The sequence below is a fragment of the Apteryx rowi genome, unplaced genomic scaffold (genome assembly GCF_003343035.1).
Source record: "Apteryx rowi isolate R43461 unplaced genomic scaffold, aptRow1 scaffold_370, whole genome shotgun sequence".
Classification (NCBI taxonomy): Eukaryota; Metazoa; Chordata; class Aves; order Apterygiformes; family Apterygidae; genus Apteryx; species Apteryx rowi.
Genome location: NW_020450197.1, coordinates 96309 through 110771, shown reverse-complemented (window position 1 = coordinate 110771; position 14463 = coordinate 96309). Strand labels below are relative to the sequence as shown.

Sequence of the window (14463 nt, the reverse complement as noted above, 5' to 3'; positions counted from 1 at the left end):
GAAAAAAAAAAAAAAAAAAAGACCAGAGCAGCTAGTTTTCCTAAAAACATGTTGGTTAAAAGATAGGGTATTTATGAGTTAGGAAATAAATGCTTCACTATACTCTCATGTCTCAAAAGTCATCTTGGTTCAGGAATGACCATGTTTTCTTTTAGATTCTTATTTCACTGTAAGAATAATGTATTTAGTTTAGCTTAAACTTGCTCCTAACTAACTGAAGGCTCAGCCAAAGTTATCCTAACTAACTTGAAATAAGAACACCCTAAGTCTTTTGTACCAATTTAACAAAATCAGCTTAAAACCACACTGCAAATTGAACAACTGCAGGTTAGTATGTAGCCTAGATGTTAGCTGAACTCAGAGAAGCACTTCTTGGGAGCTCTTATCATCACTTTGAATCAGTTTAGTCAATCCTTTAGCCTGCGTCTCTGCAATTAAGCGTTTAAACTGTTAAGGGGGGTTTAGCCACTCACGATCAAGCTATCAGATAGCACAAGTCCAGGGAATGGGGCTAATTAAGCATTTGTATACTCCCAGTCCACAGCAAATAACAGGAGAAGTATGTCAACCGAGGAAGTTAAACCACATTAATTTGTACCTGCTTGAGAGGTCTAGGAGGGAGGAAAATAAAAACCAAGGCTCTTTAAATTCACCAGCTCAGAACAGACACCTTTAAGGACGGTGGTTCTGCACGGACCGGTGCCTGCACCGGCAGCCTTTTGTCAACATTTATCCTCGTGATGACAAGCTGGGAAAGACCCCGGCCACCCCCACAGGCCCCCGTCAGTCAGAGACCACGAACAAGCCCAGCCTCGTGAAGCACACTGGTATTTTCCGCTGGTGTCAGCAGGTGGGAGATCATTTAAAACACAACATTTTGTTGAGTAAGAGGATGCTATTTTTACACAATCATTTTTTTGAGCGGAGCCTTCTTAGATTGGACCAAAACAGGAAAAGCCAGTAACTAGAGCTGCTGCAGTCCTGGCCCCGTGGAGCGCCGTGACGGGGAAACCATCCCATCCCAGAGGCAAAGAGGGACAAGCAGCAGGAGCCCCGGCCCCCAGGCAGCCGCCGGGGCCACCGCCGCTGGGACCAGCGCGCGCCGGCTCCTTGCAGCCCCTCGCACAAAACGGTTGCCCTGGGATCGACCTTGCATGCCGAAGGGGAAGTGAAATGCGATAAAAATATTGTTTTCAAGTGTTTCCTCTCACTTCTTAAACTGTGAGGAAAAAAATAAGAGAGAAGGGCATCCGAGGTTCCCTTTTGCAGCCGCTGCGTATAGACAAAGCAGCACCAGGGCAAAGACGTCTTGTGCCGAGGCAGGTGAGGGTCTCCCAGTAATGAAGCAGGGTAGAGGATATTAAAACCTTGAGCGCCTAAAGCTTTTGGTAAGTGGTATAAAAGGCCAGGCAAGGCATTTCCGTAAAGCACGATAAAGCCTCTTCCTCAGCCTGTAAGTTCAAACGGACTTAAAAGTCCCGTGGTCTTGATAAGCCTCGTTTTGTGGGCACCCTGCAACAGATAGGTAAACGGCTACAGAATGAAAAAGAGAGGGAAAGAAGGAATCGTCTGATCCAGCAGCACTGAAAACAACTGGAAATATTAAATACTAGGACTGGAACCATGGGGCCCAGGGCTCTGCAGGGGACCAGGCGGACGCAGCAAGGCCCTGCCAGCAGCAGGCGAGCTCTTTGGAGGCTCCCCATCACGGGTACCCCGGCACAAGGAGGGGCGGCTACTGCCAAGGCGCAAAAAGCCAGAAAAATTATCTGCAACGTGGAGAGACTGAGGGCTGCGGCTGGAAGCAGAATTGCCTGTGAGCCCAAGGAGGTTCACTTGACTTATCGAAAGCCCCCACCCCGACAGCGAGAATAAACAAGCCCCCTATTACTTGTGTCTGCAAACAGAGGGGCAAYGCTTGTGCATGAACGGAGCAGCTTGTGTATTATTTTAAAACACAAGAAACTGCAGTGCAGTTATGGAAACAGTGACAAAAAGTAAGATAGGGCCTTGGCTTCCTGTATTAATTCGGGGTGGGTAACTTACAGGCAGAATTTGCTTATGTGTCTACATATGCTCAGAAAAGTCTTCCAATGGGTTTCAAATGGAGCTGAATTAGATTCAGGCAATCAATCAATCATTAACAGAGCTGAAACTTCAAAAACGCCTAAAGAATTTATTTTTCATTAAAATTTTGAGATGGGCAGAAGTCACTGAATCTTAATATGTTAAAAGTATATTTTTATCTGAAGCTGTAAGTAGCACATTCAATGGTAAATGTATGAGCAGGTGTTAGAGTATGTGTAAGAATCTGTGCCAATATGAGACGTGTAATAACACTAGCTTTAAAATATCTTTAACTGATTCATTTGACTGTATCCAATACTGGAAGAAATGTGATTAAGCATGCAGGTGTTCATGCCATTGTTTTAAGTTCCTCCGTGCTACTGACTCATCTGTACTGTGGGGATAGTGGTACTTCCCATTCTCAGATGGGTGCTAAGAGGAAAAAATATACTAAGGTATATGACCAAAAACTAAGTACAAAACATACATGGGTTTCTCAGTCAATCTTGATGTTGGTTAAAAATAATTTAAAAGAAGTGCTAATTCGCATTCAGAAACTTCACGGCTCAATTAGAGAAGGGCAGGGGGAAACCATGATTTTCAGTGAACCTCAAAGCAAAGGTATTGAATGGAAGGAACCTCTGCAAGTATAAGCTAGAATGCGTAAAGAAACTGCTCTGCTGAGGTGGGCTTTGAGGGTTTTTTTTAATGAATAAAACTGTCCCAGGGTGCAGCCAGAGCCCTTTCCAGGCAGGTGAGGCACAGGGAGCTATTGGGGTTAGCTGGAGCCCAGTAGCTATTTGCAACATGCTTACACGACTGTCAGAAATGCAGTGCCACAATCTGTGGTTGACCTGGGTTTGTTTTGATAACCAGAAACAGATGTTCAAAATACTTAAACATGAAGCGCAACTCCTGGTTATCTGATGAAGTATACATAACAGATACCACTGCCTTTGCATAGCTTTCCAAAAGATATAAAGATGTATTATTCTGGTGCAATGTGGTGACATACTTTCTATTTATCTGCACTTTTTATTTGGCACAAAAGTCTTTGTACTACATAACAGTATCATCCTACAGCAACCTCTCCCACATCTGCCACAAAACTGTCTGAATTAAGGAAAAAAAAAAAAAAAATCACTTAAGTATTTGACTTTTAGGACTGCAAATATTTTTAAAGACCTTCTTTCCAAGCAAGGCAGTGCTGGAAAGCCTCACCATGGGACACCAGGGCTTGCCTGGCCAAGAAGCCCAAGAAGCCCAAGCCGTGGGGTAAATCCGCTGAAGGCCTTCCTCAACACTGGGGAAACCAGCTCGGGCACCAAGCCCTAATGCTGCTACAAATACAGGAATAAAGCCAGCTACACAGTTTTCTAGTCCACACCCTGCCCCGCTGAAGGTGCATGTGCCTACACCTACCTCACTCCTGGCACATGTTTATCAAACACATTCCTAATGGCCAGTGGTGGGGGCTTGGCAAACACCCTCTGCAATCAATTTCCGTGCCTCCCTGTCCTCCCCAGCAGTGTGGTTCCCCGAGCGTGGACCAGGGTCGGTCCTGCAGCACCTGAAGTCCATTCCTGCTCCATGCAGCTTGCATAGGGAGAACGAGCAATAACCAGGTAATAACGCCTTACTCTGTGGCAAGAGCCTTCACACACTTGAGGCTAATAAAAAAAAAAAGAAAAAAGAAAAGAGGGTTTAAGATAGTTCATGTTTTTTTAGACCTCGGAACCTTCCTGCTGCTCTCCCGTGGGCCTTCCCCAGGTGATTCACACAGGCCTTTAAGCACCTTGATTTGCCAGAGATTTGCCCCTCACCCGAAGGAGCTCTACTGTTGCTCTTCCCCTCCGGCTGGTTTGTAGAAGGTGGCTTTCGGCTTTTAAAATCATCAAGGAAGACAACTTAGGTAAACATACTCCTGGTGGATTAGAGGCCGCTTCCCTTGAAGAGGTGCTCCTGAAACCACCTTTGGGCCAGACGAAACTGAATCACAGCAGCACCCCGGGCCGAGCTCGGCCCTGGGTACAACTGCCCACGGCTCCCCGGCTCCGAACAAAGCCGACGGCACCGGAGACGTCTCCGAGGGCAGGCTGCGGCCCTGCATTGCTGCATGCTTCTTGCTTGTTTTGTCGTTTGTATGTGGGCACACCAAAAATATTCCTGTCTCAGAGGAGCCGTGCTTTCCAACTCTGCTCGCCTTTAGCACCAAAAGAGAAATAGGGAGTTAAATCAAACTGCGTTCGTCTGCTTGAGTGAGGGAAAAGCATGCAGTTTAGTTTGATTAATTATCTTTCCTTTCCAGTATTTCCTTTTTATGCTCTCCCTATGCATATTGATCACAAGGAGCCTTTTAATAAATTAAGACCAGATCGGACTTTTAACCACAGTTTTAATAGTTCCAGCTCTTATGTTTCTGAATGTGCACGTTATGTGACTACAGGGAGGATTTTTCACTTGCTACCAAAACAAGAGATTGATGTTTTTCTAAAGATACACTGATTACAGAAAGGCCAAGGGTTACTCATATCCAAATATTTTTATTTGTTCTGTCAGGCAACTCACCATAAATATTTCAATTTCAAAATACTGTGTTGATCATTTCGATAGTAGCTAAACAGTTTAAGTACTGAATTTAGACCTCTCTTAAATTGAACCCATGCTTTTCAAGTTCTAGATTTTTTGGACTCGCTTGGTGCTTTTTTTGTGTGCAAGGCAAACAAACATACAAAGTCCTTCCAATATATAACCAGCAAACGTCCAGTGTTACTAAGCACTCTTCCAGACAAGTGTTAAGGAGTTATTCAGTAACTTTGGTGAATGTTGCATACAGGTTTCCACCTCCCACTACAGCAAGATCACCAAGCATATATATATATATATATATATATATATATATATTTTTTTTTTTGAAAAGAACATAACATCTCACCCTCAGGAGATGCCCATTCCCACCAAAGTCAGTGCAGATTCCTACTGACTTTTTCTCATTTAATTTTGAAAATTCACTAAGGTTTGGAGTTGATTTGTTAAAAACATGCATAATTGCAACTAACCAGGGAGAGCTTCCCAGCGCTCCCCAGCCCGAGGCGGACCACACTGGCACCCATCTAGGCACGCGGTGGAGGGGGTCTCACCCGCCCCAGCTCCCTTTGAGCCCTTCAGGCTTCCCCCTTGCCAGAAACATCACTTCCCAGCTGAAGCACATGCTAATCATGCCACAAACCTTCAGTGGGCACACAAAAGGGAAATGGGGGCTTTGAAACAAGCATGCCTGGCTGCTGCTTAGCACATGAAGGTCAATCACATATCGGCTTTTAATGAACTTAAGCAAGTTAGAATCCAAAGGGCGGAATCAGTGGTGTTAACCACCCCAACCGAGAGCAAATGCCAACTCTTCAGGTGAGATAAGGCTCTGAGGGAAGCAAAACGCCTTGCAAATTTCTGGGAAAGCTTTCAGGTTTATGATGACTGAATCAGCCCAGAGAGTCCCAATGAGCATGTCTCGGAGACACGCAGGTTCGGAAGGGAACAGCCCGGCTGGCCTCAACGTGTCGCTCCAAAAGCTTCAGAGCTGCTCCAGTGCCAGCTCTGTGTTTACTGCACACACTTCAAGGACATATCATAGCTGTTTCACATCTTCTTGCAAGACAAAAGCGATAACAATCTGAGCCCTTCTATAGGGGAAGTCTCTCTCTCTCTCTTTTTTTCTCCTCTAAATGAAGCTGTTAACATATTACAAGTTCTCACACTTCTCTGACAGGAAATTTCCACTCATCAAGTTCTCACCCACATCACAAAGAGATAAGTACATCCTAGACACGCATTGGTTTTTTTCTTCATTTTGCCTTCCTGCGATTCAAAACTTCTATCTGTTCCTTCCAACACAAATACATGCCCCCACTTAATCAAAAGAAGTGGAAAAAGAAAATCACGCACTCAGGCCTTGACTGTATTTCATTTCACATAGACTGCAGAGGTGCTGGCACAGCACCAGTCCTGCTTAAGCCGGCTTCCCCAGACGGGTTTGCATCACCTCAGCCGTGTCTCTCCGTCCTGAAAGCACAGCCTTTAATGGAGCTGAAATTTTCCAATTTCCATAATTGGAAAACCTTCAAATTGCCACAGACAATAGGAAGGATTTAGACATAAAACCCCACAGAAGGTGGATCCTCTCTCTCCCATTCCTACGTGACTGAACCATTCAGATGGTCAGGGATCAAGCAAGCAGTCCTCCTTCCTTAGGCAGCAGAATTACTAATTATTCTTAAAGAAGTTGTCAGCAATCAGAAGGTACCATCCATTAAAAAAAAAAAAAAAAAACCCACTCTCCCACTGGTACAGTCATGATTGGCAAGGCAGCAAATATGCTGCAGTCTCTAGTAATTAGCTAACGATACCCACCATCCCCACCTCAAACATGCAAAGCCTAGCTCTTTCTTCCAAGCAGGCACCTCCAACAGGGCTGCTACACCCCCTCGACTGCCTCTTCTGCTCACAAAGTCCAGGAGAGCATCTCAGGAYCCCAGATACCCCATAGAAGCTCTTCCTCCTCCCATGGGGTCCTGCTTATGGAGCTGCTTCACTCATTGATTCCTATGACCTGGTCAAGAATTCATTTCCAATAGCAAATAGAAAAGACCTCTGCAGTTGATAGAAAGCGGTCATTAGCCCGAGCAAATATAAAATGGCAGGAGAGGACACCCATGGTCAACAGAACAAACAGCAAAGCACAATGTCCCAGCTGCCAACCTGCTAGGTCCGGATACAGCATAAAACACGCCGTCCTTACAGAAAGCAAAACTCACTATCGCATTTTTTCCACATTTTTAAATTTTTATTGTGGGTGCCAAGCTGATGTAAGACAACAGTAGCTGCCATTTTAGGATGATTATAAGTTTTATGAAATGTCTGTATGATGTACATTAATGGTTTCACAAACTGTTTCTCCACTGCTAAAAAGTGACAACTTTTTATATATTATTCAACAGGCGCTAGCTTTTTTTACTATATTTCTCTCTTGTCATTACCCGCTATGGCGAACCTCACACCACAAGTCAAACACTATTCACATTAACAGTTGCAATAATAGAGCGTGAATCATCTTCATGGTCTACACAGTGCATGTAATGTACTTTGGAGGACCCAACCATTAGTCTAACCATGAGAACACTCTAGGAGATTGCCACATACATTTAAAGTTAGTCCTGATTGATAGTTCTATAAGCGTAAAAATATTAATGGCTAAGATGTTTCTTACTGCTGTGACAGGGAATAAAGGTGTACAGCAAACCTCCTGCAAAAGCAAAAGAAGAATGCATGTTTAGTCACCGTCAGGAGTGGGACACACATTACAAGGGGCTGTTTGTGGTTTATGCAAGGGAAAAACGCGCCAAACTTCCCTCCCTCACTGCTGAAGAGCGTACCCAAGTGTGTTACGCACGTTAGCCAAGAGGATTTGTCGAAAGGACATGCACTGGCTAGTAGCCCTGGTTCCCCCCACAGCGGATGTCAAATTTTGGCCCTAAGTCACATTAGTCTAAAATCTCATATCGGTTCAGTGAAAACACCTCCTCCTCTGACCTGCTGTTCATGACGATAGCTATTTCATCTCAAAATGAGACCAAAGTGGACATCTAAATAACCTCAACTTTATGCACTCTGCTATACAGAAAATCTCCATGCTGACCAAATGGGATCTTTACTGTTTAAACTAGTGTACAGGATACATGTTTTTCTCCACTGTATCACTGAGAAAAAAAATACCCTTCACTGTTAAGTTTTTAAAAACCACAAAGTAATTACATCATGATGTTTCTTAAGAGCACATTTATAAAGCAAAAGAACTTTCTCATCCCCCAACAGTAAGAAAAAAAGGTATTGTTTTTGAAACTCAGGTTTTTGGTAGAGTGAGATGATATGTATGTAGTAAGAATCTTAAAAAAAAAAAAGTAAAGTACTTTGTTTGACTTCTTTGTCTGAATGATACAGTTTGCTGTTGAAATAGGCAAAAAATGAGCACCTCAGAAGTATCCCAAACTCCAATTTCTCTCTTAACTTTACCCAAAGAGTCATTATAATTCATTATAATCGTTTGTTTATTGTTTGGCTTGAGCAGCAACATATTGGTTTTAAACGGTTCTGAAACGTGATACTTAGTTCTTCACCAAAATGGGACGAAGGAGAAGAGTTATTATAGGTTTCTGTTTATAGTCTCTCAACGACTTCCAAAACAAATCAATTTACATCACAAGCAAAACAGTGTGCTGTTTTTTTCTCTTGTCAGAACTATAGCCTACAATTTGAAATTGTGACACTGTTCAAGTTACTATCTGTCCAGCTTAAATTGTCAGTTACATCCACATAAATCTTAAATATTGTTATTGATATAGGAATTCTGCTTATCTTCCCTAAATTACCTTGGAGTGGAATCTAGCTTTTACACAGCAACCACACACGGCTCAAACAGGCGACATCTGCACTGAGGGTCTTGGGAAAAACACCAGTGCCAAGACCTGGGAATGCTCCTCGGCTGCATTTTAGGGCGAGAACCACGTGTTCACTGGTGCGAAACCCAGGTGCCAGGGGCACAGCTGGACCCCCCAGGTCCCTCAGTCCAGGGCACCCAGGGGTTCGGGACAACGCAGCGCACCACGCAGCGCAACGCAATGCAGYGCGCCGTGCTTGCCCACCTGCTGAGATACAGCCGCAGGCTCCAGAGTATCAGTAGGAGCAATCATTGCTGCTACCCAAAATCTGCTGCTCTTCTCATCTCTGTTGCTGTTCCCCTGCTGTTGCAGCGGGGCTGTGCTAAGTCCATCATAGCTTGAGAACTTCAAGAATTTCAAGAATTATAACTGCTCCATAGTTTACTTCTACTACAACTTTGCACACGTGAATCATTTCTGAGCTACAAATATCTTCTGCTTGTTTTAGAATGAAGAATGTAAAACAGTAGCCATAAACCCAGAAGTCCCTTTTTCAGAGGAGCCATGCTTTTCATACATGGAAGCATTGCCTCTTTAAGGGTTTCATAAGCTACCCTTTAATTTATACAAAACTGAAGAAAGAGAAGTGACACAGAAACCACATTTTAATTAGATCAAATTCCTACTCAGCTGTAAAACAGTGCTCAGATTCAGGAAAACAAAAATCCACTCCGCTATGCCTTTGCTGCTGAAAAATACCTCTTTTCTATCACCTTGCACAGAGCATGACAGGCTCAGCCATCTGTCCTGCTAACCCGAGCTCCACACCCTTCCTGTCCTGGCCACCCTCCCAAGACGGGGAAGATGTGACGACAAGAGCCCAGTAACGCTTGCCCTGATGCAACTGTTAGGAAACACCAAAACAAAACTTTGATGTCACTCCTCTTAATTCTGCCCTTGTGTCCACCTCCATGTGGACCCACGACTCCTTCTGGCCTCCACCTGCAAGGGACGGAGAACCGCACCAGGTGGCAGTGGTGCCGATGCCGCTCGGGCCAGTCGCAGACGTTCAGGGTAGGAGTCGTATCGTCCACCAGCCTCTCTCAACCCCTAGATCTAAGTCATCTCTCTAAGCTCTCTTTGCAGAGAAGAGAGAAATATAGGTACTTTCAGGATATTTTCATCTGTCCTCTTTTAGGCAGCTACAGTAGCTTGGGACGAGATCATGTCCTAAAAGCGCCAATTTCTCACCACTGCCTGTAAGGGAACACGAGAAAACCAGCTCAACGCAGACACACATAATGTAGATGTTGTCCTCGACGGTCTGATTGACATAACTAGATAAAAACATGTTATTTATTCTTGTGAAGGGCAACTTTACTTCAGAGTCTGAGGTCGTTCAGTTGCATTTAACATTGCACCTAGGTAAGTACAAAGTTATAAAACATCCTCCTGTAACAGTGAATCAAATGACTATGATAAGTTTTCTAGACCAGAAGAATTATAGGCAATAGTAATATGAAATGAACTTTAAGACACTCACCTTATCTCCAGTACCAATGAGGAATTGATTTTCCAACCTTCTACAGAGTGCTGGAAGATTGAGGAGCCACCCTTTCGAATTATTTTATCAGAGCTATTGATCATTGATCTACTCAAACTCAGCTCACCATCTCTGCAATGCAACACAAAAAAAACACAGTTATGTTAAGGCTAGTTCTAGTTTGAACTAATTTAGATCACAAGCACCAGTGATACTTTCTTTTCATCCACAACAAAGCATAGCAATTACCTCCCCTTCTCACCTAATCTACTCACCAAATAAAATAAACTCTACCTAAGAGAAATCTATGGGAGATCTATATCTAATACTTTAATACTTAATTTAAAAGCTTAAATACATTTTTAGTTTTATTGCAATAAGCAAAACAAAAATTACAATGAACTCCAAATTGTGAAGCCGGACCTGGTTTGCCTCAGTATATGTGCGAGGCAGATTCTGCACTCCTATGTCCCATACTTCCAGTATTAAGACAAGAATTAAGACTTAACTCCCACTCCTTCCTCCAGCAATTTCTCATGTTATACAGTAACACCCTAATTAACTCTCTTTGCCTCCTACCAGTAATAGGAGACTTTCACGCTGGGAATTCTGGAGTTTCAGGGTATACGAAACACAAAATTTCCCTGAAACTTCCTGAAACATTTGTACACTCAGGGCCAGACAGCCTCAGTTGTCTAATCCTATTCACTAATCTCATTATATCCACACATTTTGGTAACTTTAACAAATAAAAACTGCAGTTAGCAGCGGCTGATGATCACTGCACAACTGATGAAGTATCATAAAGTTACCAGCCACAACCATACCAGCCAATAGAGCCACACAAGTGTAATAGGAAAGCTAAAACTCTGCAAGCAGGACTTATGTCTTAGGTCTAAAAATCTGTTTTTACCTCCATATGTGCAACCATAATGTTTCCATTTACACACCAGAGCAACATTCAGCTCTCTGAGTTCAAACATAGCTGTTTAATCCATAATTGTTTAATATATCAGACTCTTTGGGTATAACATTTTACCATGCAGAATGTCTTATATCTGAGAAGGAATATATAGCACAGTGATATACAGAAATCTCTTTATCTGTTAAGAAAGAAAGCCTTCACTGAAATAATACTACTAATAATAATTCCATTTGGCTTGCAAATAGGAATTTTGACCAGCAGACATTTGACCAACAAAATGGAGCATGAAAGATGTTTCATTACAGTCTCTGAAAGCGACTGCAAGCTTTCTAGGGAAATGCTGATTTTTGTTTCCCTGACTCTGTAAGTGCTTAAAACAATAGGATCCTGCTCCATTATAAGAGCTACTGCAACATTATTACAGTATATATAAGCATTAACATTTGGTAAATTATACAGCAAATTAAACTAGAACTAACCTGCAACAGGACATTAATTAGGCTAAACTAACAAAACTGGTACCTGGTGTTCATTTGCAAAAAGTGCCATGATTGCAAAAGCTCCTGTAGGTAGTAAACAATATTTTACGCTTCATTGAAAAAAAAAAAAAAAAAAAAAAACAGCCCCCAGTGCCAGGGGCACCGCTGTCCCTCCCTCACCCCCATGCCAGCCACTGCAGCAGGGACCCGGCGCTGACTCAGAGCTGAGAGTGCCACCTACTGAAAAACCAGCAACTTCAGGCAGTTTGTGCAGGTCCACCACCTGTATGCGCAGCCTCCTAACCACACTCACGACTGGAAGGGTGGATGTTGCCAAAGTCGCTAAGCATAATAATTAGAATGTATTTAATATTTGCTCTTCGATGTTTTTGATTTTATATTCAGTATGCAAATTTACTGTTGTTTTCTTTTCCACAACTGTTATGAATGTATTTATTGCATATATTGTCCTGCAACAAGATGTGTATGCATCTAAAGGAAAATTACCCAAATGCATCAGGTAAAGTACACAGTGTAAGAGTACTTCAGAGATGCCTCTAGTTGAGGCTGAGTAAAAAGTTACCCATTAGACACTAACAGTGAAACAGGTGACAAAATTTAGCAGCAAATTATGTTCCAAACAGGTAAAGTACTTGAGCATTTGAAATGCGATTGTCTTGAGTATTCACAATTTACACCTGCAATAAACTATGTATATGGTTCAGAAAAGCAATCTTAAGTTATGTTCTCATGAGCAGAAAGAAGGTCCTAAGCACTTTGTGTTAAAGCTCTACTACAAACGTAAAGGTGTTTGCTTATATGCTCCTCTGCCTTTTATTAGTAGTTTAATTTTCATCTAAAATAATATTAAATAACATGATGCATAAAAAGGTCAATTTGCACCAGAAAATTTTTCAAGTAAGTGTGAAATAAATTGGGGCCAACTTGCATCTTCTAGAATTGCAGCAAATCCCCCTTGATGTTAATAAAACAACTGCCATTAAAAGTGATGGCAACTTGTGGCTTACAGTGTCAACCTCAACTCTGAGTCGCCTTGCTTTGGTGACCAACTAGACCAACATAATAAGACCATCTCTTATCCTGAACACAGCTCATTAAACATAAAAAAAAAAGTCTTAGAACTTTAAAAAGCATATTTTCTATCACTAGAAGATAATGCAGTTTAAGACTGCATGCCATATAATGCATGTGTTTCATTACTTGAATAACCTTTAAAGGGGCATTACAGTCTAGTTAAAGAATGGCATGCTTTTACAATTACTGTCCTAGAGATTTTGCTGTGAAAACATAAGGGTGCAAAACATGCTTTGGAATCGCACAGATTCTTATACAGTAACCTATTTTAGAAAACATGGGATTTACTGGCAGTGTCATTAATAAATACAAAAATGGCCACCTTGTGCATTCAGAATTCATGATTACTGGTACTTCTGGAAGTAAAACATTCCATGAAAAACTGACTTTGTTTTCCCATGTGGCCCATCAAAAATAACCAAATATTTGAGTGAGCTCTTCCCTCGGAAGACAGACTGGAGTCATAAGCGGTGGCAGAGGGTAACAGGAGACTTAGTCTTCCCGTTTTCTGATTCTTACTGCTGAGGGATGGGACAGAAGGGCTGGGAAAAGAAACAGTATTCCCACATCCTTTGCCAAAGAGCACAGCACCATACTGCACAAGAAGTTTCACTGACAATAGAGATGTCCGGATATCACTAAATGACCTGGTTGAAGTACATTATGGTTGTATTTTTAAGTGTTGTTAGAGACATACATAGCTATGACTAGATATGCTTGTTTTATTTCATGTAATATTAAAGCATCAGTGCATTTTAGTACACTTTAAATAATGTCAAATACAATATATCATAAGCTGGAGGAGTGGGTTTTTTTTTTTTTTCAAATATGAACCGATTATACCTAGTGACTAATTTCTGAATCATTTTAGCGACTACCTCTAGTCTGAGATGAAGGACAGTGCATTATGAAACACGGGTGTCTTTGGTTAATGCCGATTGTCCCTGACACATCAGCTCTCACGTGCATTTTCCTGCACCTACCAACATATAATTTGAACTTCAGATGTCTTGAAAGTACACAGATACTACAGCATTGCCGCGGAGCCTGCGCTTACACCGAGTTTCGACAAGAAGGAAAGTTACAGCCAAGTTGTAAAAACCTTTAGCATGCAGGGACCGCGCCACTGACCACGCGTGGGGAAATCCTCTCGCACCCAGGGGATGCGGCCGCGCGGGCGAGCAGCAGCCCCCAGTCTGTTCCCTCCCCCCCCCCCGACGTGCGGGGCAGGAGCGGGAGCCCGGCCACCAGACCTGCTCCTTTTGGGGGGACCCGGAGGCGCCCGACAGAGGCGCGACCCCCCGGCGCCCAGCTGTGCCCGCGGAAGGGGGCGCCTCTGCCGCGTCTCCCCTTGGGGGCGGCGGGGCGGCACCTGCAACCTCTTCTTCCCCCCGCCCCGACCACGGCGGGGGCTTACAGCAAAGCGCAGCCCCGCTGTGACCGAGGCCCCCCCGCCCCGGGCGGCACGGACGCACGAGCGGGACCCCCGCCGCCGCCCGCCCGCCGCGCAGTCACGCACCCCTGCAGCCGCCTCCCGTGAAAGCCCGGAGATCGTCCCTTTCAGACGAAAACCAGGCTCGGCCGAAAACCCAGCTTCCTCCCAGGATAGCTACAACTTCGGGGAAAAAGGGAGAACAGAGGCCCGCATAGACAGGCGCGCACACGCGATGTGCTGCAGCGCAAGAGAAAGCTGAGACTCGGACGGAAAAGGGCAAAAGACCTCGCGGCTTTCATTTTAACCGAAGACAGGCAGGAAAGGAGAAAACCCGAAGCCAGACGAAGGTCCGAGCGAGAGCGCGGGGCTCCGCACGGAGGCGCCTCCCGTGGGGCGCCGAAGTTGGGGGCGGTCCCGGGCAAACCCGGGGCCGCCGCGGGCTCCCGGCGGGCGCCCGGCTGCGCCCCAGCCCCGCATCCGGGGCAGCC

The 14463-nt window shown here is 43.9% G+C and overlaps 1 protein-coding gene across 1 annotated transcript in view; it reads right to left on the bottom strand.

Moving 5' to 3' along the window:
* Positions 1–14127, bottom strand: part of ST8SIA4 (ST8 alpha-N-acetyl-neuraminide alpha-2,8-sialyltransferase 4) — a 61803-nt gene extending 47676 nt beyond the window's left edge. The window contains exons 1-3 of the mRNA XM_026073589.1: positions 14060–14127; positions 11489–11529; positions 10042–10173 (exon numbers count right to left, since the gene is read on the bottom strand). Of these exons, the coding sequence (XP_025929374.1) occupies positions 10042–10173; positions 11489–11499 (143 nt within the window). The 5' untranslated portion in view covers positions 11500–11529; positions 14060–14127. The remainder of the gene's footprint in view (positions 1–10041; positions 10174–11488; positions 11530–14059) is intronic.
* Between the last annotated feature and the right edge of the window lie 336 nt (positions 14128–14463).